The sequence below is a fragment of the Salmo salar genome, chromosome ssa05 (assembly GCF_905237065.1).
Source record: "Salmo salar chromosome ssa05, Ssal_v3.1, whole genome shotgun sequence".
In the NCBI taxonomy this organism is placed as follows: Eukaryota; Metazoa; Chordata; class Actinopteri; order Salmoniformes; family Salmonidae; genus Salmo; species Salmo salar.
In genome coordinates, this window is record NC_059446.1 from 26,089,741 (window position 1) to 26,115,738 (window position 25,998).

The window sequence follows — 25,998 nt, forward strand, 5'->3', positions numbered from 1 at the left end:
GATTCTACAAGTGGCCTTAAACCATGCCAGGAAATGCACCCCATTCCATAACATATACTTTGTTTCCTTCATTTACTCAAGTCTTTCCTTTATCTTGGCAGTCACCAGTATGCCTACAGTTGAGAAGGCTGCAATTTGGGAAGTAGGCAAGCCAAATATAGAACAGCTTGCTGTGTTGTGGCTATAGAGATATAATCCATAGAAGGATTTGTAACCTCTTACCCTGGCACTTTGACTGTTAAACTCATGGGTACACGAGCAATGCCTGCCAGTCTTGATTTGAATGGGAACTACCATCTATGGATTATATTTGTATGGTTGGTTGTGGTTGCAGTTTTCCTTTTGTAAATTTCTAAATACAATCGCGCGAAAAACATAGTTTTAAAAGCAAATTCTGCTGAATAGTGAAGACTAATCTGTATTTCGAACCAATGGAAACAATTTTGTATCAACAGCAGCACTGTTTTTCTAAGTAGCTTATTTTGATTTAGGCTATTGCCATGATGAGGACATCTGTCACGATTGTCGTAAGGAGTGGACCAAAACGCAGCGGGAAAATGTATACTCATCTTCTTTTTTTATTTGAAGAAGGAAAAACAAAATAAACACGTATACAAAACAAACGACTCCAAACAGTCCCGTCAGGTGCAACAAACACTAAACAGGAAACAACTACCCACAAACCCCCATAGAACAAACACCCCTATAAATAGGACCTTGAATCAGAGGCAATGAGAAGCAGCTGCCTCCAATTGAAGGTCAACCCAATAAACACCACATAGAAATAGACAAACTAGAAATAACATAGAAATACACTAACATCGAACATAACCCAAACAACCCCGAAACACCCTAAACAAGCACCCCCTGCCACGCCATGACCAAACTACAATAACAAACAGCCCCTTTACTGGTCAACATCGGTGGCTATGGCTTCATCTTCATCATTAGGTGAGTCAGTGTGCCACCGGAAAATGTATTTAGTAGTCTACTCTATATATATGCACTACCATTCAAAAGTTTGGGGTCACTTAGAAATGTTCTTTAAAAAAAAGAAAAGCAAAAGAAATTGTCCATTAAAATAACATCAAATTGATCAGAAATACAGTGTAGACATTGTTCATGTTGTAAATGACTATTGTAGCTGGAAACGGCAGATTTTTTATGGAATATCTACATAGGTGTACAGAGGCCTATTATAAGCAACCATCACTTCTGTGTTCCAATGGCACGTTGTGTTAGCTAAGTTTATCATTTTAAAAGGTCTAATTGATCAATAGAAAACCCTTTTGCAATTATGGTAGCACAGCTGAAAACTGTTCTGCTGATTAAAGAAGCAATAAAACTGGCCTTCTTTAGACGAGTTGAGTATCTGGAGCATCAGCATTTGTGGGTTTGATTACAGGCTCAAAACGGTTAGAAACAAAAACCTTTCTTCTGAAACTCGTCAGTCTATTCTTGTTCTGAGAAATGAAGGCTATTCCATGCGAGAAATTGCCAAGAAACTGAAGACCTCGTACAACGCTGTGTACTACTCCCTTCACAGAACAGCGCAAACTGGCTCTAACCAGAATAAAAAGAGGAGTGGGAGGCCCCGGTGCACAACTGAGCAAGAGGACAAGTACATTAGAGTGTCTAGTTTGAGAAACAGACGACTCACAAGTCCTCAACTGGCAGCTTCATTAAATAGTACCCACAAAAAACACCAGTCTCAACGTCAACAGTGAAGAGGCGACTCCGCAATGCTGGCCTTCTAGGCAGAGTTGCAAAGAAAAAGCCAGAGGAACTCTGGACAGAGGAACTATGCCTAGAAGGCCAGCATCCCGGAGTTGCATCTTCACTGTTGACGTTGAGTTTCAGAAGAAAGTTCTTTGTTTCTGGCCATTTTGAGCCTGAAATCGAACAGTTTTCAGCTGTGCTACCATAATTGCAAAAGGGTTTTCTATTGATCAATCAGACCTTTTAAAATGATAAACCTGGAACACAGGAGTGATGGTTGCTGATATTGGGCCTCTGTACATCTTTGTAGATATTCCATTAAAAATCAGCCGCTTCCAGCTACAATAGTCATTTACAACATTAACAATGGCTACACTGTATTTCTGACCAATTTTATGTTATTTTAATAGACAAAAAGATGTGCTTTTCTTTAAAGAAAAGGGACATTTCTAAGTGACCCCAAACTTTTGAACGGTAGTGTATGTATATATATATGTATATATGTATATATATACATATATTTACTCCTAATATTGTACAATATGTGTGTCGTGTCATTGGCCTGGGCTATTGTTTGAATTCAAGACCAGAACGTTTTTATTGATTTCAGTTTGTCAGTATCAGGGTAAGCATTCATTTCTGTAATTTGTGTGCTATTAAAAAATAGTCAGCTAATGTCTTTGTTAGGGGTGTGTACAGGAGGCGAAGTCAGGTGCAGGAGAGCAGAGTGTAGTAAACAGGCGCACTTTAATTCCGGTCCAAAAATGACAGCACATAAGAACAATAACGTGCCAAAAACACGGAACATAGCAAAAGTATAGCGCCTGACAATATCCACATAACAATAAACAATTACACACAAAGATATGGAGGGGAACAGAGGACTAAATACATGCAGTGATTATGGAATGAAAACCAGGTGTGTAATGGAACAAGACAAAACAAATGGATATATGTGTCAAGTGTCTGTGTGCAGCGGGTAGGACGGAGTCAGGCGCAGGACACAGAACTGAGTAAAAACGTACTTTACTCGAAATAAATCACAAACTAATTCCATACAGGGAAAACAATCCAGCTCGACACAAAAGAGAGACCACTTAACAAAGAACAAACACGCACAAAACCATGTGTGAACCAGAGGGTTAAATAGGGAATAAATTATAACGTAATGGAAACCAGGTGTGTACAATCAAGACAAAACACATAAAAAAAGAAACATAGATCAGTGGCGGCTAGAAAGCCGGTGACGTTGATCGCCGAACGCCGCCCGAACAAGGAGAGGAGCTGACTTCGGTGGAAGTTGTGACAGTCTTCTGCCATGTAAATGACATAGAACTGCATGAAATGCGTTTATAAAATGCTCCCAAAAAATCGGATTACAAGTAATCCGTTACATGTAAGGGAATGCAAAGAAATTGTGACTGTAATCCGTTACGTTACCAGCAAAAATATTGTAATCAGATTACAGATACTTTTTAAAAACTAGATGATTACTTCGAGGATTACTTTTAAATTCAGATTTGTTTGGAGGACACTTCTCTGTTTTCTCAATGACATTCAAATCAGCATGCAAAAAAGGCGCAAGTTTAAGTTTGTTCCACCTGAGCGAGTCTGAGACCACTATGATGGATCGCAGAGCAGGAATAGGCTTTTGTAGGCTACAGTCCAAGCTATGTCTTCCAATGGTGCATCCAAAGATTATCCAACTTGAATAAACACTTATAGGTAAGAATGACAGCAGTGGTTTAGTCTACGGTGACATGGATATCACTTATTATTGATATCTACATAGTGCATTAATGTGAATCACACTGCTGATCTCTCATTTTGCTTTTTGTGCCTTACAGATTGTGGTTGTAATCTAAAAGCAATGGAATGTAATCAGATTACGTTACTGAATTTGGGTAATCCAAAAGTTACGTTACTGATTACAATTTTGAACAGGTAACTAGTAACTGTAACGGATTACGTTTATAAAGTAACCTACCCAACCCTGCCCATATGTGGAAATCCTACAAACGCATCTGCTCAACTATAGCCTATGCCACTTGGTTAATCTCTCTCTCTCTCTCAGCAATTTTTTAAGTTGAATCGAATCGTTGCCAGATTTGGTTTTACCGTCTTTCTCTACTCTCACTGGTACCAATGGGAAAAGAATACAATAGACTGCAGATAGGGTCAGTCGATGTAGAACGTTCCCTGGGCCTTTAAAAAAGCAAAGAATGTCTGTCTCACTGTCTCCCATCTGATTTGAAAATAGAGCATAAATAACTTACTCTCAATGCTTAGACAACTAAAGTCAAGCTAATAGAAGGCCAGTAGAGTTACAGAGCCAGTACATCAGAGGAGAAAATGCAACTCCATTAGATGAATAGCATGTCATACGAGGAGTAAGGCCCTCCCCTTGAGTTCTTCTTCACTTCTTCCATCTTGTTCGACAAAGGCTTCGTCAGAAATGGTATCCTATTCCCTATGTGTAGCCCATAGGGCCCCTGTCAAAAGTAGTCCACTATATAGGGAATAGGAAGCCATTTGGGTGACAGACAAAATTATCCCTTCAGAAAATGTGCCGTCCTCGCTTTTCAATAGGGACAAGTGGAGTTCAGGTAAATAGAGAAATCAAGGTTTACTACCTCGCTAAGAGAAAGCCTCCATTACTGTACATCCAAGCACTCATCAATGGGCTTTTGTGTGGGATGGTTCTTGAAGGATCTTGGCACACTCTCTGAAGCAGATGGTAGTCTATCTCGATAAGGCTTAGGGATGCTGTTCAATCAAAAACGCATTTCAGTATTAAATCAGGAACATAGAGTGTTAACATACCTTCAAATAACTCAAATAAAATTGCAGAATGGTTTGGGGTACTGTAATTAATAGCAACTAGACCACTCTACGGTAGATGCTTCCAGTTTACTGAATAAGAATAGTATGTGCAAAGGCAGTAGTGTTAGTGGATAGCGGCTACTTTGATGAATTAAAGTTTTTATTAAGTGATTGTTTTACCTACTGGCTACTGTAGTTGAATTCACCTCTGGATAAGAGCATCTGCTAAATGACGGAAGTGTAAAATAAAATATAGTGCATGTAATCAAAGCTGCATAGATATTTCTATAGCAGGTTTGATAAAACTCAGCCATAAGAATAATATTTTGGGCCAACTGACACGTTTTAGCTACTTCTGTAACGCTTGATATGTTTGCATATGGCTTTCCTAACACTGTCAGTAAGGTAATACAACACCTTGGTAAAGCTTGCATAACACATTGTAAAACCTTATAACACTACCATAACCAATGAAAATAATTATTCAACTGTTTATTTAGTCTTATGCTTTAGGACATAGGGTTATCTTAATAGGAAATTACAGCTGTCATGTCAATCAGAACAGTGTTACAGCAATACGTACAAAACCACACCTAAAACAATGTGTCCGAGATTCACATCCAAGGACAAACTGGCGATCTACTATTGAACTGAGTCCAATCTCAACCCTCCCAATAAAGGGTCTTGTTCCCTATAGCTCTCCCATGTAACTCCCTGCTGAGTCTTCGTGTTTCAGATCGATTCTCTGGGAGTCTTTGTCAGGGCTGCACGATAATCATTGAGCCCTGGGGACAGTGGGGACATGCTAACCAGGTGGGTATCAGTCAGTATTGAAATAGGACAACTGATGCCACCGCCCTTCTCCGATGACATTGGGACATTGAGAATGTAAAGGACCTAAAAAGAAAATGGTAGGCCAATTTGTTTTGTAACTTTGAGGAACAGCACTGACTCAGCTAATTATGGGCCAAAGGTAGATAAAAGGTTGGTGAAAGGTTTGATAATCACATAAGTACAATAAAATACAGTGATTCATAGTACAGATGTAGGATCTTAATTTGATCCCTTTTGTTGCTGAGAATTTTACTGCACAGTGGGAAATACAAACTTGTAGTATATTCTAGGTTTAAAAAGTCTTCTAAAGTTTGTAATTTCCACTTTAAAATTTCATTCTTGATTTGAATGTAATGCATATAATACTTGATTTGCATATAATGACAGCATGATTCCTTGGTTAAGAAGCACTTGACACTTTAAAAACCTTTCAGACCAGCTTCTACAAATGGACACCCTATCCAAAAATAGCCTCGGTGACAAGTGAGATATGCGAGAAAGCACACCAACGGCTAAGCAAGACATCTATTATCTAATCAAGTGTTGAACAAATCATTATATAAGTGCTCCCGATAACGCTTCATTGAGTGCACAGCCAAGAAATAGAGGCAAATTACAGTACTTGTAGATGTGTGCTAAGAATGAAAGGTGCAATTATGTTGAAAAGCCATTGGTGAATCTTAATAAGAAGGTAGGAAAGCTTAGCTGAATGCTCTCATAACAACAGTTGGCCATCCTGAGAGATGTAAAAAAGAAATACAAATAATAATCTCTCAAGCAAATAGTGAAGTGAAAAAGGAAAAGCACATCATTTTAATGCAATTCCCTATTCAACCTGACCAGCAGCATACACCCCTGCAGCCCACTGCTGGCTTGACTCTGAAGGTAAGCAGGGTTCGATCTTGGTCGGTCCCTGGATGCTGCTGGAAGTAGTGTTGGAGGGCCAGTAGGAGGCACTCTTTCCTCAGGTCAAAAAAATATATCACAATGTCCCAGGGCAGTGATTGGGGACATTGCCCTGTGTAGGGTGCTGTCTTTCAGATGGGAAGTTAAACGGGTGTCCTGACTCTCTTTGGTCACTAAAGATCCCATGGCACTTATCGTAAGAGTAGGAGCGTTAACCACTGGCTAAATTCCCAATCTGGCCCTCATACCATCATGGCCACCTAATCATCCCCAGCTTCCAATTGGCTTATTCATCTCCCTCTTCTCCCCAGTAACTATTCCCTAGGTCGTTGCTGTAAATGAGAATGGGTTCTCAGTCAACTAAGGGTAAAATATGGGTTAAAATAAATAAAACATTGCGTTTGAGATTTGGGATGAAGCGAAGGTTTTTAAAGAAATATGGTGGATAATATATTACAGTAATTACATTTGCGTAATGGTTGAAATAAAGGAATATGACATGAAAAAATTGTAGATAACAGGCTTCTATAGCAGGAATAAAGAACCCAAAAATAGAGATATAATGATTTAAAGATGGTCAGAACGTTCAGGCCACCTTACTAATTCATTGAATAGAGGTAAAGTATCAGAATGGAAAGCAGAGGCCTCATCGAGAGACTGAAAAAATGGAGCAGGTTTTAGCCTTTGTCAAGTGAAAAGGGATTTGAGAAAAGAAGGAGTTGAGTGTGATACCAATCTATAATTGAAATGCAGGTCTTCCTATCTCTCAGCGGGTGAGTTGGGGAAAGAAAGGAAGTGGATGGAATAAAAAAGAAAGAGGAAGATTCTGTAGCGGTGATGGCCATGGGGAAATGGCTTTAGCCTAAACAGAAGCAGAGCAGGAGCACGGCCAAGCCTTAGGGAACAACATACAGGTTGTTTCTATACTTCAGCACTATAGACATTATATTGAATACATGTCTGTCAGTGAAGACTGGTGTATTGAGGAAGAGGAGGATGGTTTTATCCTCCTATTTGAAAATGTGAATTTCACTTGCAATACATTCTCAGCAAGGTGTTCACAGACAGGTAGGTGGCAGTTGACTTTTTAAGCACTATGGTCCAACATTTATGTTACACAGATTAAAGACTGAAGCCGCCTGTAATCTGTAAATCAATGTGCACATGTACTCTGCAGTAGCAATGGCTATCGAAACAAGTTCAAATCCTGCTAGTAAACATCCAATTCCAATGAAAGCACTAAGCACTAATGTGTTCAAGCACAGGCTCACAACCTGTATTGTAGTGGAATTCTGGAGGAGCAGATGGCCTCACAAGCTAGTATTCTCTCTGGGGGCAAAACAATGTCCTAGAATAATGCACATGGAAATGGTGTAAACATATTGTGTTCACTCATGCTGCTCTCTCCTAATCTTGCACACGGAACATTCCCATCTGTGTCCATTTTCATGGTCCAATAGAGTCCACAATGACTCTACTACTTGGTTATGACTACTTCAATTCCTGGTGTCTATCTGGACTTAAACGACAGGCAAAGTGGCTGCCGCCACCGTCATTATCTTTCAGGCGTGTTATCGGACAGCTTTCTGCCTAATTAATGAGACTTAGGCTGATAAAGACCACCGTAGTCGACTGGAATTTGCTTGATAAAAATCTCCAGCGCTTAAAGTTAGAATTTGATATTTCGTTTTTCAGCAAAATGGCAGCTCCGACACTTGTTTTGGTATGCAGCTGAGGGATGGGGCCATTATTGTTCTCTCTCTGTCAATACCATGGTATAAACTCTCCTATTGTTCTCTCACTCTCAGTACCATGGTATAAACTCTCCTATTGTTCTCTCGCTCTCAGTACCATGGTATAAACTCTCCTATTGTTCTCTCGCTCTCAGTACCATGGTATAAACTCTCCTATTGTTCTCTCGCTCTCAGTACCATGGTATAAACTCTCCTATTGTTCTCTCGCTCTCAGTACCATGGTATAAACTCTCCTATTGTTCTCTCGCTCTCAGTACCATGGTATAAACTCTCCTATTGTTCTCTCGCTATCAATACCATGGTATAAACTCTCCTATTGTTCTCTCGCTATCAATACCATGGTATAAACTCTCCTATTGTTCTCTCGCTATCAATACCATGGTATAAACTCTCCTATTGTCTCTCTCTCTCTCTCTCTCTCTCTCTCTCTCTCTCTCTCTCTCTCTCTCAATACCATGGTAGAAAACTCTCCTGTTGTTCTCTCTCTCTCAATTCCATGGTATAAACGATCCTATTGTTCTCCTTCTCTCTTTCAAGGACAATTCCAAAGGACAGCAATAGCTAAGCAATTGAGCTGTTGGGAATTGGGATTATTTGTTTTGCATGGAGAATCAACTACCTGTCTCAGAGCCTACCCTGAATGCTTATCTAAATTAATGAAAGGGATTGCATGCCTTATTTAATTGAGAAACCGCATTGCCACACAAAGGAAAAACCCTGTAGGTTTGTTATCTACAGAAGACAGCCATATAATCTCATTCAACGATTAGGAGAATGCATCATTCACTTCGCAATGTTGATGAGCGTGGGAAATGGTGTGAAGTTTAGGGAGTGAGCAAACGGAAGAGAAAGCCAACTTCCCACCCGGTGGCCTGCCCGCCCGTCACCTGACCTCAGACCAAATCCATCATTTGGCCAGTCGTGCCAGGAGTCCCACCACATTTGTCATTGTCCCAGGGTTGCATCTGTGACATTTAAATGATTACCCTCTCAATCAATAACGGTTATGTTGAAGAATGTCACTGCATAAAACAACCTTCTCTGTCATGCCTCTAGGTCGGTGTTTGTTGGCGTTTTGCTTGGCTTGGCAGAAAGAAATGAGTATCATAATGAAATCTGCCTGCAAATCGTACTGTGTCACGACAGTTCTAGGATGCGCTCTGCAAAATGCTAATCAACTCAGACCATAAGGCCATAGATTAACATTTTGGTTTTCCGTTTGTCTTAAATCGACATAACAGTCCGAAATCACAGTTTGTAAGATGCTTTTAGACCCCAAAAGTAGTCTGCTGCCATGATGAACCCACGTCCCACACCATCATGATGAACCCAGGTCCCACACCATCATGATGAACCCACGCCATCATGATGAACCCACAACATCATGGTGAACCCAGGTCCCACACCATCATGATGAACCCAGGTCCCACACCATCATGATGAACCCAGGTCCCACACCATCATGATGAACCCACGTCCCACACCATCATGATGAACGCACGCCATCATGATGAACCCACGCCATCATGATAAACCCACGTCCCACGCCATCATGATGAACCCACGTCCCACACCATCATGATGAACGCACGCCATCATGATGAACCCACACCATCATGATGAACCCAGGTCCCACGCCATCATGATGAACCCACGTCCCACACCATCATGATGAACCCAGGTCCCACACCATCATGATGAACCCACGTCCCACACCATCATGATGAACCCACGTCCCACACCATCATGATGAACCCACGTCCCACACCATCATGATGAACCCAGGTCCCACGTCCCACACCATCATCATGAACCCACGTCCCACACCATCATCATGAACCCACATCCCACACCATCATGATGAACCCACGTCCCACACCATCATGATGAACCCACGTCCCACACCATCATGATGAACCCAGGTCCCACACCATCATGATGAACCCACGTCCCACACCATCATGATGAACCCACGTCCCACACCATCATGATGAACCCACGTCCCACACCATCATGATGAAGTCCCACGTCCCACACCATCATGATGAACCCAGGTCCCACACCATCATGATGAACCCACGTCCCACACCATCATGATGAACCCACGTCCCACACCATCATGATGAACCCACGTCCCACACCATCATGATGAACCCAGGTCCCACACCATCATGATGAACCCACGTCCCACGCCATCATGATGAACCCATGTCCCACACCATCATGATGAACCCACGTCCCACACCATCATGATGAACCCACGTCCCACACCATCATGATGAACCCAGGTCCCACGCCATCATGATGAACCCACGTCCCACACCATCATGTTGAACCCACGCCATCATGATGAACCCACGCCATCATGATGAACCCACACCATCATGGTGAACCCACGTCCCACACCATCATGATGAACCCAGGTCCCACGCCATCATGATGAACCCACGTCCCGCACCATCATGATGAACCCATGTCCCACACCATCATGATGAACCCACGTCCCGCACCATCATGATGAACCCACGTCCCACGCCATCATGATGAACCCACGTCCCACGCCATCATGATGAACCCATGTCCCACACCATCATGATGAACCCACGTCCCGCACCATCATGATGAAACCACGTCCCACGCCATCATGATGAACCCACGTCCCACACCATCATGATGAAACCACGTCCCACGCCATCATAATGAACCCACGTCCCACGCCATCATGACGAACCCAAGTCCCACACCATCATGATGAACCCACGCCATCATGACGGACCCAAGTCCCACACCATCATGATGAACCCACATCCCACGCCATCATGATGAACCCAGGTCCCACACCATCATGATGAACCCAGGTCCCACACCATCATGATGAACCCACGTCCCACGCCATCATGATGAACCCAGGTCCCACACAATCATGATGAACCCAGGTCCCACACCATCATGATGAACCCACGCCCCACGCCATCATGATGAACCCAGGTCCCACACCATCATGATGAACCCAGGTCCCACACCATCATGATGAACCCACGCCCCACGCCATCATGATGAACCCACGTCCCACACCATCATGATGAACCCACGCCCCACGCCATCATGATGAACCCACGTCCCACACCATCATGATGAACCCACGTCCCACACCATCATGATGACCCCACGTCCCACACCATCATGATGAACCCACGTCCCACACCATCATGATGACCCCACGTCCCACACCATCATGATGAACCCACGTCCCACACCATCATGATGAACCCACGTCCCACACCATCATGATGAACCCATGTCCCACACCATCATGATGAACCCACGTCCCACACCATCATGATGAACCCAGGCCCCACACCATCAATAGTGTAGATGCAGCTATGCACCAAATAAAATCTGGAGATATGTGGTGCTTATCTTTTCCATTCATTTGGGGATGGAGCATATAGCTGAATCAACACATGGCCTGGAACGTTGGCTTATCTCAACATGTTTAAGGTCTGAAAACATCTGGTGCGTCATTTCTCCTTTAACTGACAATGCATCTCTGATGTGAGGGAATCATTTTTTCTTCTTGTTGGAACTTTGCTAGCAGACTCTTCAGGACTATGAATCAAACAATAACTCTAACCACCCAAACTGTATTGAAAAGAAATGTGTTGAAGACATATCAATGATCAAATGTAGGGCATCAATATAGCTGAAGAACATAGGCCTAATGCGCAGTATATATTTGAGAACAGATTTGAGAACTGTTCGCAGTGTGCAGTATATGTAGGGCTGTAGATAACAATGGGCTGTGATAGGGACCGACTAGGGGTTTCCACTCCCTGTATGTCCCTGGCAAAGATGTTTACCTCCTTAGAAGTAATTGAACATGATGATTTGTTGAGCAAAAGTGTGCGTGTGTGCGCGTGTGTGTTCGCACGTGCAAGATCTCTGTGAGATACCAGCTAGTGTATGAGAAAAATCTACAACCAACTAAACTAGAGCTAGACTAGAAGGTTCTGTCTGCAAAAAGATGATCCTAAGATAATTGCCTTTAAAATTCCAATGAGGGTTTGAATGGTGTCAGCTATTTTTATCTATTATTATTTTGACCTTAATAACATCAATTGGGGTATTTAGAGTACTATATAGGTAGAGAACATAGAACAGAACGAGGCTATGTCAATTGCTAAATGTTGACAAAAATGCAGATAGAACCAAGCTCTTGAAAAGCCTATGGGTTTTATCTAAAAATACAATGTCAAGAATAGGTTTACATTATGCTGGAGCATGGAACATGATTCAAAAGAAAACAATATGGCACAATATTGCAATACTGCACACAAAATATTGCACAATTTCACATATGTATTCTAGTTTATTGCCAACGTTTCTGTCTATTGACCTTCTTCGGACCAGAGACATTGGCAATCAATATTTTTGGTCTGAGAAACAAATTGTGAAATTGCTAAACCATAACAGCATGTATAATGTATTAATGCATGGTAAGGGACATGGTAAGGGGCATGGTAAGGTGCATGGAAATGGACATGGTAAGGGGCATGGTAAGGTGCATGGTGAGGGGCATGGTAAGGGGCATGGTGAGGGACATGGTAAGGGGCATGGTAAGGTGCATGGTAAGGTGCATGGAAAGAGGCATGGTAAGGTGCATGGTGAGGGGCATGGTAAGGTGTTGCAGTCTGGTTCAAGAATAAAGGTTACAAGTCTATAATGCCTGAGTTGGGATGGATGATTCAGTGACGGAAAAAGATTTCTCATTGAATGCTTTCAAGTCTGGTAAATGCTAAACTTAATGGTTTGGAAAATGTAAAGCTTTTAAAGCGATACTGCGATATTCTGGCAATTAAGCTTTTCTACTTACCTAGACTCATATGAACTCTTGGATACTATTTGTATGTCTCTGGGTGCAGTATGAAGGAAGGTAGAGGTAGTTACACAAGGCAATGCTGACTAGTGTTAGCGAATGGACGTCTACAGGTACAGTGGGGTAAACTAGAGGCTAGGTTGACAGAATCTCGCAGTATCTCTTTAACATGGTTACATGGAGCTGTTCGACATCATGGTCAATGCTTCCTAGTTTAATTTTACGTTTAGTGTACAAAACATTAAGAACACCTGTCTTTCCACATAGAATGACCAGGTGAAAGCTATGATCCCTTATTGATGTCACTCGTTAAATCCACTCCAATCAGAGTAGATGAAGGGGAGGAGACAGGTTAAAGAAGGATTTTTAAGCCTTGAGACAATTGAGACATGGATTGTGTATGTGGGCCATTCAAAGGGTGAATGGGCAAGACAAAATATTTAAATGCCTTTGAACAGGGTACGGTAGTAGGTGTGTCAAGAACTGCAATGCTGCTGGGTTTTTCACACTCAACAATTTCAAGTCTGTATCACGAGTGGTCCACCACCCAAAGGACATCCAGCCAACTTGACACAACTGTGGAAACATTGGAGTCAACATGGGCCAGCATCCCTATGGGATGCTTTCAACACCTTGTAGAGTCATTTCCCCAATGAATTGAGGCTGTTCTGATGGCAAAGTGTGGGGTGCAACTCAATATTAGGAAGGTGTCCTTAATGTTTTGTATGCTCAGTATATGTCTTAGACAATATTGTCTCTCTTGTCATTTAAGACTTTTTCATGCCATTAAATGTCAAGCTGGAAATTGACCTATCGCCACCTTTTCGATAAATTATCTATACAGAGCAAGGTTAGAGCTAATACAGTGCATTAGGAAAGTATTCAGACTCCTTGACCTTTTCCATGTTTTCTTATGTTACAGCCTTATTCTAAAATGGATTAAATCGTTTTTTCCCTCTCATCAATCTACACACACCCCATAATGATGACTTAAAAACAGGTTTTTAGAAATGTTGGCAAAGTATTCAGACCCTTTACTCAGTACTTTGTTGAAGAACCTTTGCCAGCGTTTACAGCCTCAAGTCTTCTTGGGTATAATGCTACAAGCTTGGCACACCTGTATTTGGGAAGTTTTTCCCATTCTTCTCTGCAGATCCTCTCAAGCTCTGTCAGGTTGGATGGGGAGCGTCGCTATTTTCAAGTCTCTCCAGAGATGTTAGCTTGGGTTCAAGTCCAGGCTCTGGCTGGAACACTCAAGGACATTCAGAGACCTGTCCCGAAGCCACTTCTGCGTTGTCTTGGCTGTTTACTTAGGGTCGTCGTCCTATTGGAAGGTGAAGATTCGCCCCAGTCTGAGGTCCTGAGCGCTCTAGAGCAGGTTTTCATCAAGGATCTCTCTGTTATTCGCTCTGTTCATCTTTCCATCGATCCTACCTAATCTCCCAGTCCCTGCCGCTGAAAAACATCCCCACAGCATGATGCTGCCACCACCATGGTTCACCGTAGGGATGCTGCCAGGTTTCCTCCAGACATGAAGCTTGGCATTCAGGCCAAATAGTTCAATCTTGTTTTCATCAGATCAGAGAATCTTGTTTCTCATTGTTTGAGAGTCTTAACCCTTGTGTTGTCTTAAGGGTAAAAAATGACTCGCTACTATGTTTAACAGCAGAGAAAACCCCCTAAATGATATTTTATCAACTTTAAATTTGATGACTTTACTAGAGTGACCCCAACATTAGAAAAAGTGAAACATCGCCTTTGTTCATATTTCCATGAAAGCTGTATACCACCAGGGTACAAAGATTGTCTTAGAGTCATTTTTGACACAGCAGTTATAAAAACATTTACACACCACAAAAAACACAAAGACACACACACACACACACACACACACACACACACACACACACACACACACACACACACACACACACACACACACACACACACACACACACACACACACACACACACACACACACAATGAGAAATGTAGATTATGTGTGCTACTGATTGAACTCAGCCAGCAGCTCCTGAAGAGGAAGATCACAATGGTTGGCACAGTTAGAAAGAACAAGCCTGAGCTCCCCCCTGCACTCCTCGCAACAAGATGGAGAGAGGCCTTCTCATCAAAGTTTGCCTTCACCCCCACCACCACTCTAGTTTCTTTCTCAAGAATGTGGTCCTCCTGAGCACACTGCTCAAAACAGTTGAGATCAGTGATCGTGAGGACAGGAAGCCAGCCATCATCCTGGACTACAACCAAATCAAAAGAGGCGTGGACAACCTGGACCAGGTGTTTGGAACTTACAGCTGCAGGAGGATGACTGCCCGCTGGCCCCTGGTCATCTTTCATAACATCATTGATGTGTCCTCATACAATGCCTTTGTGATATGGAACAAGCTCAACCCTACCTGGATGCCTGATAAGCAGGACAAGAGGAGGGCATTCCTGGAACAGCTAGGAAAGGCGCGTGTAACCCCACACATTCAAAGGGAGTGCCTCCCCCACACAGCAGCATCTGCAGCGCTTGTGAAAGCTGTTCAGGGGGCTGAATCTTGTCCTGATCCACCTGAGGCTGCAGCTGGTGCAGGCTAGAGGGGGCGATGCCAATTCTGCCCCCCAAAGAAGGCCTGTAAAACAAGTACTATGAGCTGCACATGTCAGAAATACATCTGCAAAGTCCATGCACACACACTTGCATATTGTCCTACATGTGCTAATTAGAGTTGATTGATTTATGTTCTTCATGCTTTTGTTTTGTCTTATTCTTATTTATTGTTGTTGTTTATACACCTTGTGGGTGGGGGCAATGGTTCAAAAAATGGGAGAAGAATTGTATTTTGTAGTTGAATTCCTCATTGTACAGTATATAAGAATATATCACTATGTAGCCAAAAATGTTGAAGACTGTTATTGTTTCCCTTCAATAAACTGCATTCATAACTACTTTCTGCACATTTCTGCTACTTTCTTAGTCTATACAAGTGCTATCTCTTGCTAATAAAATGTATGTTTACACCTATGCCGTACCTTTAGCAATAATAATAATAATAAACCTCTACTTTAGTAAAGAAAACAATTATGCCAGGTGTGTTGTAATAAAAACGAGTGGTGTCCACTAATTAAATGCAGTATTTCTGCATTGTGAAGAGGGAAAACCCAGATATTCCCAAAGTTTGTGATGAATGACAGGTTGTTTCTTCATGCAAAATAGATTTGGGGTTTAAAATTCAAATTCTGCTTCATTTTAGGGGTTTAGTGAAGGCTGATAATTTTTCCCCTTAAGACAAGGGGAGTATACAGAATGGGTTAATGTGCCTTTTGGCAAACTCCAAGTGGGCTGTCATGGTCTGTCATGTGCCTTTTACTGAGGAGTGGCTTCCGTCTGGCCACTACCATAAAGGCCTGATTGGTGGAGTGCTGCAGAGATGGTTGTCCTGCTGGAAGGTTCCCCCATCTCCACAGAGAAACTCTAGAGCTCTGTCAGAGTGACCATCAGGTTCTTGGTCACTTCCCTGACCAAGGCCCTTCTCCCCCGATTGCTCAGTTTGGCCGGGCGGCCAGCTTTAGGAAGAGTCTTGGTGGTTCCAAACTTCTTCCATTTAAGAATGATAGAGGCCACTGTGTTCTTGGTGACCTTCAGTTCTACACAAATGTTTTGGTACCATTCCCCAGATCTGTGCCTCGACACAATCCTGTCTCGGAGGTCTACGGACAATTCCTTCGACCTCATGGCTTGGTTGTTGCTCTGACATGCACTGTCAACTGTAGGACATTATATAGACAGGTGTGTGTGCCTTTCCAAATCATGTCCAATCAATTGAATTTACCACAGGTGGACTCCAATCAAGTTACAGAAACATCTCAAGGATGATCAATGGAAACAGGATGCACCTGAGCTCAATTTTGAGTGGCATAGAAAATAGTCTGAATACTTATGTAAATAAGATATCTCCGTTTTTTTTGTTTAATAAATGTGCAAACATTTCAAAAAACCTGTTTTCGGGTTGTCATATTATATGTAGATTAATGAGTTTCTTTTTTTATTGAATACATTTTAGAATAAGGCTGCAACGTAAGAAGATGTGGAAAAAGTCAAGGGGTCTGAATACTTTCCGAATGTACTATATATCTGTGTTGAATTGGATATTGTAGTATAGAATACATTGGAAGCATAAATATGGTATATTCATCATGTGCTAACAAACAATGTGCCTGCTCCCAAAAAAATTTACATGGTTAATATAATATAAATATAATATAAATGACTAATTTTTATTATGTTATTGTTGTAATTGAATATACTGTAACATGCCATTATGGTACCTATAGGCTTATCTAGCGTTTCCTTGTCATGAAAAGCGTATCAAATGATCTTTAGAACAACAGCAGAATGCAATTAAAACACATGTTGAGGAGTTAGCCGATCTTTAAGCATAATAGCAGCTCAATGCTTATACTGTATTCAACAGGGGGAAAAAATCTGCTTGTTATGGCAGTGATGTTCCAACATCGTACAGGAATAAAAGCTTGATCCCTCATAAATATCAATACAATTCCATGTTGCAGAGAAGCTAATGAATTATGCAAGACCCAAGCAGGATCACACAGACGGATGAGCTTCAGCGGAGAGAAGTGAGAAGTGTGTACAACAATGCCAACACGTCCACCGGGAGGAGGAAAAGTTTAGATGAAAATAACCCAATCGAAATAGCCTCCTCAACCTCTGAGCCAGACAGGCATTTGTCAGCGGCTACCATTGACCTTGAATTTCACGGATGTCACCGCAGCACTTTTGCTTCGTCACCCCATCCATTACCCCCCTGCATATTCACACCGTCTAGCACTTTCAAAAGTGTTAAACAGTACCATGTGCCTTCACAGGGAGTGGGGTAAGATGCATTGATATGTCAGATATGTCGCCCCCCACCAATGGAGTGTTCTCGCATACTCTACATCTGTTATGTTGGCATCTGTACTTCCTTCAAAATAAAACACCTCCCATGGAAGATTTTTAGACGATGCCTCTGAGCCCTCTCTGCCATATCTTGGCATGATAGAGCTAATTTTCACAAGCCTATCTTTTTATTGAATGTTAGCACCGGTTTGGACTCATTCCCCATTGGTCTATTTCAAGTATTTTACTCCATAAAAAAAATCTAACTGTGTTTTATGTTGTAGATGTCGTTGATCTTGTACTGACTCCATTGCTTAAAAAGGAATCCAAATAATATCTTGGTGGTGTATTAATAAAACTGAAATATATTCTGTGCTTGTTCAAGCCTACCCTCTCTCCTGTCAAAGCCTTCACGTCCAAAGGGACTCAGCCCCGAATTCTTCGTTACCAGCAGGGACATGTGACCGGGAGAGTGAAAAAGGGTGACAAGTCAGGGAACAAAATGTCTGGAACTGTATACGGTCAATATATAGACTGGCCATTTTGTCTTCATTAACACCTGTGCAGGCATAGAAACACACATGATGCAGACTCAAAGACACATACATACACACAAACACACACACACCCCTCTTTGTCATGATTTATTTGTATTGATTAGACTGTTCCAATCTAGATTTGACTGACCTTTTGCACTTCCTTGGCTGTTTCCCCCCCCATTTCATTCCCTATTCCCCAGACACACCTCGCACCTCACCCCCAGACACACCTCAAATTTTTCCTATGTTGCCTTATATCCTGGAATTAAAATAGATTTTTTGGGGGTTTGTATCACTTGATTTACACAACATGCATAACACTTTGAAGATACATATTTTGTTTTGTGAAACAAACAAGAAATAAGACAAAAAAATACAGTTACAGCAATTACAGCTGCAAATCTCTTGGGGTATGTCTCTATAAGCTTGGCACATCTAGCCACTGGGATTTTTGCCCATTCTTCAAGGCAAAACTGCTCCAGCTCCTTCAAGTTGGATGGTTTCTGCTGGTGTACAGCAATCTTTAAGTCATACCACAGTTTCTCAACTGGATTGAGGTCTGGGCTTTGACTAGGCCATTCCAAGACATTTAAATGTTTCCCCTTAAACCACTCGAGTGTTTCTTTAGCAGTATGCTTAGGGTCATTGTCCTGCTGGAAGGTGAACCTCTGTCCCAGTCTCAAATCTCTGGAAGACTGAAACAGGTTTCCCTCAAGAATTTCCCTGTATTTCAAGCCATCCATCATTTCTTCAAATCTGATCAGTTTCCCAGTCCCTGCCGATGAAACACATCCCCACAGCATGATGCTGCCACCACCATGCTTCACTGTGGGGATGGTATTCTCGGGGTCATGAGAGGTGTTGGGTTTACACCAGACATAGCATTTTCCTTGATGGCCAAAAAGCTCAATTTTAGTCTCATCTGACCTTTGTACCTTCTTCCATATGGTTGGGTAGTCTCCCACATGCCTTTTGGCGAACGCCAAACATGTTTGCTTATTTTTTTTCTTTAAGCATTGGCTTTTTTTCTGGCCACTCTGCCGTAAAGTCCAGCTCTGTGGAGTATACAGCTTAAAGTGGTCCTATGGACAGATACTCCAATGTCCGCTGTGGAGCTTTGTAGCTCCTTCAGGGTTATCTTTGGTTTCTTTGTTGCCTCTCTGATTAATGCCCTCCTTGCCTGGTCTGTGAGTTTTGGTGGGCAGCCCTCTCTTGGCAGGTTTGTTGTGGTGCCATATTCTTTCAATTTTTTAACAATGGCTTTAATGGTGTTCCGTGGGATGATCAAAGTTTCATATATGTTTTATAACCTAACACTGATTTGTACTTCTCCACAACTTTGTCCCTGACCTATTTGGAGAGCTCCTTGGTCTTCATGGTGCCGCTTGCTTGGTGGTGCCCCTTGCTTAGTGGTGTTGCAGACTCTGGCGCATTTCAGAACAGGTGTATATATACACTGAGATCATGTGACAGATCATGTGACACTTAAGTAAAGTCCACCTGCGTGCAATCTAACTAATTACGTGACTTCTGAAGGTAATTGGTTGCACCAGATCATATTTAAGGGCTTCATAGCAAAGGGGGTGAATACATATGCACGCACCATTTTTCAGTTTTTTTATTATTTTTTTAAAATCAAGTACTTTTTTTAATTTCACTTCACCAACTTGGACTATTTTGTTTATGTCCATTATATGAAATCCAAATAAAAATCAATTTAAATTACAGGTTGTAATGCAACAAAATAGGAAAAACTCCAAGGGGGATGAATACTTTTACAAGGCACTGTAACTATTCAGACCCTTTGCATCCTGTTTCCATTGATCATTCTTGAGATGTTTCTACGACTTGATTGGAGTCCACCTGTGGTAAATTAAATTGATTGGAAATGATTTGGAAAGGCACCCACCTGTCTATATAAGGTCCCACAGTTGACAATGCATGTCAGAGCAAAAAACCAAGCCATGAGGTCGAAGGAATTGTCCATAGAGCTCTGAGACAGGATTGTGTCGAGGCACAGATCTTGGGAAGGGTACCAAAACATTTCTGCAGCATTGTAGGTCCCCAAGAACACATTCGCCTCCATAATTCTTAAATGGAAAAGTTTGGAACCACCAAGACTCTTCAAAGAGATGGCCGCAGTCAGGGAGGTGACCATGAACCCGATGGTCACTCTGACAGAGCTCCAGAGTTCCTCTGTGGAGATGGGAGAACCTTCCAGAAGGACAACCATCTCTGCAGCACTCCACCAATCATGCCTTTATGGTTGAGTGGCCAGACAGAAGCCACTCCTCAGTAAAAGGCACATGACAGCCTGCTTGAAGTTTGCCAAAAGGCACCTAAAGGACTCTCAGATCATGAGAAACAAGATTCTCTGGTCTAATGAAACCAAGATTGAACTCTTTGGCCTGAATGCCAAGCATCATGTCTGGAGGAAGCCTGGCACCATCCCTATAGTGAAGCATGGTGGTGGTGGCAGCATCATACTGTGGGGATGTTTTCTAGTGGCAGGGAGTGAGAAACTAGTCAGGATCAAGGGAAAGATGAACGGAGCAAAGTGCAGAGAGATCCTTGATGAAAACCTGCTCCAGAGCTCTCAGGACCTCAGACTGGGGCAAAGATTCACTTTCCAACAGGACAATGACCCTTAGCACACAGCCAAGACAACGCAGGAGTGGCTTCGGGACAAGTCTCTGAATGTCATTGAGTGGCCCAGCCAGAACCAGGACTTGAACCCAATCGAACATTCCTGGAGAGACCTGAAAGTAACTATGCAGCCACGCTCCCCATCCAACGTGACATAGCTTGAGGGGATTTGCAGAGAAGAATGGGAGAATCTCCCCAAATACAGGTGTGCCAAGCTTGTAACGTCATACCCAAGAAGACTTGAGGCTGTCAAATTGCTGCCAAAGGCGCTTCAAAAAAGTACTGATTATAAGGTCTGAATTCTTATGTAAATGTGATATTTCAGTTTAAAATGTCTAATAGATTTGCAGAAATTTCAAAAATAAATGTTTTGCTTTGTCATGGGGTATTGTGTGTAGATTGATGAGGAGAAAACAGTAACTATTTAATCAATTTCAGAATAAGGTAGTAACGTACCAAAATGTGGAAAAGGTCAAGGGGTCTGAATACTTTCCAAATGCACTGTATCTACAGCCCTTCAATCATTCTTCTTACAATGAAACTGTATGTTACTCTCACACACCTTTCCCTTTAATCTATTCTCTCTTTTACCTACCAGCTGTGATTTGGAAAACATTTCCAACTGATGAGAGAAACAGGGAGGGTGGGGCAGTCCCACATTCTTTACGTAATTTATGAGCTTTATTGAAGAGATAGAACAGTGTTTGAAAGACGGGGAAGGGTGAGTCAAAGGGCAGTGGGCCCGGATTCAAACCCATGCTGACTCTAGCATCCATGTTTGCCGGGGTCAGCGGCCATCATTGCTGGACCACACAGGAAGGGTATTCTCAAGGAAAGTGATGAAGCTGGTAATTGGATTACTTTGAACCACAGAGAGAGGCAATTTGTTCAATCTTTCCAAATGTAAAGAAAAATGTTACACAATACTTATAAAACCTGAGAAAACATGTTGGACCCACCTATCCAATATGTATGTTACTGAATGGGTGAGAAGTCACTTACTGAAGAAGATGTACTCCGTATAGCTGCTCCAGATTTTGTCGTCCCTGTACTGGTTGACAAAAGCGGCTGTTCCCGTGGAGTTACACGCCACCATTGTAAAGCCCACCTCAGAAAGCCGGTCAAATGCCTGCTCCAGGTAGGTGAACTTGAGGTAAAACCGCGAAGTGTACTTCTCCGGCGGCCTGTCGGGGTCCCGGCTCTCGTTCAGTGTTTCCCCAAACACCTCTTTGGCCAGGGCGATGCGTCCGCACACCATGATCCGTGCCACTCGTCGGAACTTGGCGTCAGCTTGGTTGTCTCGCACTGTAGTGTAGGAGCCCCTGTAGCCGATGGTGATGAACCCTGACCTCTTGTCTGAGGAAGTCGAGGTTCGACCTGTAGGGTACTCGCTGCTTTGCGAGCTCTCCTCGATGTCGCTGTGGCAGCCCTCATCGTTCATGGAGCCCTGCTTGGAACCTACGCGGGGCCCCAGGAGGCGCAGCAGCTCGCCCAGCTGGAAGTGCTCAGCCTCCCGCTGCAGACGCTCGCGCTCGGGAAAGTGGTCGGGCAGCACCAGCTGGCGGTCTCGCAGGAAGTCCAGCACGTAACGGAACAGGAAGCCATCGCGGTCGATGAAGAATCGACCTCGGCTGTCCCTCGGCAGCTCCCGCGGTGGGCACCGGGCGAACATGGCGTGCAGGGTGGTGTCGGGCACACTGACCAGGGTAGAGCGCTTGGTGACGTACACCTGGCCACCCACATTTAGCTCCACCACCTCTGGGGTCGGGGGCGGGACGGGGCGGACACCTCGCTGATGGGCAGAATGGTTTCCTTCATGGCCATGGTCCCGTAGTTCCACCGGGTTATAGAGAGAAATCAAACACCTCCCCTTCCAAACTCATTAAGGTATAGATCCTCTCAAACAAGCTCAGTGAAGAGCAAGAGAAGAAAAAGGTCCCAATAGAATCAGCAGTGGTCACCAAGGAGTTCACAGCATAGCCGGTGCTGAAGTTTGAAAGAGACAGAGGACTACATCCCTGCTGTTAGAATTAGCTGAGGAGAAGAGAGAGAGAGAGAGAGAGAGAGAGAGAGAGAGAGAGAGAGAGAGAGAGAGAGAGAGAGAAGATGGAGACAGAGTATCCGTTCCCCCAGCCACTGTCACCTCACTAATGGAGCGAGCAAATGCCAGGAGAGAGCGATAGGAGAAAAAACTCCCTCTGAGCGACTCCCAGCATCATTTGTCCAGAGTCTGGGGGAAACCATGATGACATAATCCTCTGTGTGAAAGGGGAGGTGTTGCAGTTCCAGCCTTTTAAAGGGGCAGTATTATAAATATTTATACAATACAATATTCCCTAACTTCATCTACCCTTAAAGTCTGAAGATGATCTGGAAACAAAAAGTATATAAAAAAAACATTATAAACAGATACAAACATTCAGACATTAATGAATCCCAGCATTTTAGAATGTTGATTAGTGTCAATGGCAAATTGACATATGTTTACATATTTCACTTAATTTAAAGTGTTTTTTTTTTAACAAAGGCGCCAATGTATTAAACAACCCTATCTCCTACACAATATGTATTTTTGGTTGATTGGAAATGCACCAATACTGTAGTAGTGGCAAATATCCAACAAACATTTCCATATTTCAACAGCGCCATCTGTTGGAATGCTGCAAAACATTTAACAGAAACCCATGATCTAAAATGTTCTATATCTAATTACTGCAAACATGATTACGAGGTCTTGTTTTGGCCTTACAAATAACATGAATATTTTGAAATGTAGAAATGTTTAACAAAATCGTCATCATTGATATTGTTGAGGAGACGATCTGAATATGAACAGTAGACAACAGGGGTTCGTATTCATTACGTTTTGCAACAGAATCAGCGTAATGAAGTAATGAATACACCCTGATAGACACACACCCAAAATAAATGATGAGGTGTAGGCCTATATAAACACACTAATCACAACAACAAAAATCCTGTAGCTCTGTGAAGATATTTGTGTATTTATGTACGTCTATTCAAAGATAATCCAATCGTCCCCCAAGCACTTACTGATCCAAATAATTAGCTCAATCAAACATATTCCCAAAACTTTTCTGACTATACCATTCTAGCTGACATCCCTGAAGCAAAAAAATACCACGGTTCTGCACAGATGCTGAAAGGTCATTGAGCACAATGACACGTTACAAGGCTACGCCGTTAATCAACGTCAGGTTACCAGCAGCCTCTTGTCTCAAAGGTGTAAAGTACCTATCACTATCACTGGGAACAGCCGACAACTAACAGCAAACACCTTGTCTTTCCAATCTCCACAGGCCTCTTGATTGAATGAGCTTCCAAGGTTATTAAACCTTCAATATCCTCATGCGATCAGTAAACTTTCCCCAATCTACTTGGATGTAGAGCATCCTTGAATGTGCTTACCGCGCTGGAGAAGGTCCAAAGCAGCTGTTTTTATCTCAATATTTAATCATTTCTTGGTAACAATGAAGTACTTTACTGTGATTGTTTTCAATTAAAATGGTCAAAAAGAAACCAAATTAGCTTCTTAACAAAGAGCAATTTCTCAAACAATAATTGGTTTGTTTGTGGAAGGGAAACAAAACATTTGCTGTTATTGATAGAGAGCAGTGGTTGGAACCAAAATAATTTTCCTTTTGTTTAGTTCTGAACAGAACCATTATTTGGGGGGTTCTGTTCCATTGTTCTGACCTGCAAAAGAAAGTTCTGAACGCTTTGAACCAAAAAAAGTACTAGTTTATATTGTTATTTTCTCTTCCTTTTTAAACTTCTGAAATCATCATTTTTTATTTATTTAGCTCTACATTTAATTACTTCACCAAACAGTGTGGATAGAGCAGCTTGCTATGGAGCGCACTAGAGCTAGCTAGCTAACACACTTGTGTGTGCAGAGCAGCACCAGAATTAAAAACACATCTTACCTTTTTGTAGTTAATAAATCCAATGTGAAATGTGATGACTACAGAATCCTTAACTAGCATTGAAAAAGTTTATGCATTATTCTCTAATTAAACATTTCTGAATCATGCTTGTAAAGTTGAGAGGCTACAGTAGTTTATGCTTCGGAGGATGGGGGGGTAGAGCAGGTAGCCTACATGCGCACACACTGGCAGGAAGACACTGGAAGATGTTTCTGAGTGACAGAGAGAGGGCTTTGCATAGGCGCTCTGTTGTGTTTTTTTTGTGGGACTGAAAAAAAGGCCCGGGACGTAAAAGCGCTTCCCAGGCTTTTAAAATACGGTTCTGTTCCAGAACAGAATAGATCCCTTTCGTTCCCGGTTCTGATTCTGAATATTTCGTTATTTTCCGGTTTCCTGTTGTGTTCCCTGAACCGGTTCCAATCCCTGGTAGAGGTTGGGAACTTTTGGTCTGTTAACTAATTTACCACATGGCGATGTCACCATGGAAGGCCAAAACTCCATCCCACCAAAACAGGCTGAAATTTCAGGCGTCTTTTCAAACAGCTCTTACACTAAAATGGCATTATCATTATTTTCACAATTTCACTGAATACTCATAGTGTGGAAAGATATATAAAACACAGGGAAATCACATTTTTGAATGCACTGGGCCTTTCATTTATGTCTAATGACCCATGATGCTTTGCTGCACTGGGTCATAGCCAACGTGCTGCCTCTGCAGAAACTCTGGGCGTGTTTGAGTGGTAATCCGAAAGCAACCGACTGTAGATGAAAGTCAATGAATGAAGTCAGGAGAGGTGCATCTGCAACAGCTGAAAGTCGGACACTAATGTGGTGTTTCAAAGACAACGCTCAGATCAGAATGGCAGTGTTGCCACTGTTAATCAAAGTTTTTCTTTATAATGTTGAAATAAACATGGCTCTAACCTTCATATCACACATTCACAAACTGAAATCATATGTGTGTTCAACATACAATCAATTACTGAGAGCTCCAAATATCACATGAATTTGTATATAGCCTATCCACTGTATAGTCTACATAAAATTGGT

General features: G+C 42.4%; 1 protein-coding gene across 1 annotated transcript; it reads right to left on the bottom strand.

Annotated features, from left to right (window-relative positions):
* Window positions 1–21,992: 21,992 nt before the first annotated feature.
* LOC106604547 (BTB/POZ domain-containing protein KCTD8) lies at window positions 21,993–23,203 on the bottom strand. The gene is given in 2 exon segments (XM_045718014.1): window positions 21,993–22,766; window positions 22,769–23,203. Coding segments are annotated over 2 exon segments (828 nt in total). The 5' UTR covers window positions 22,823–23,203.
* Between the last annotated feature and the right edge of the window lie 2,795 nt (window positions 23,204–25,998).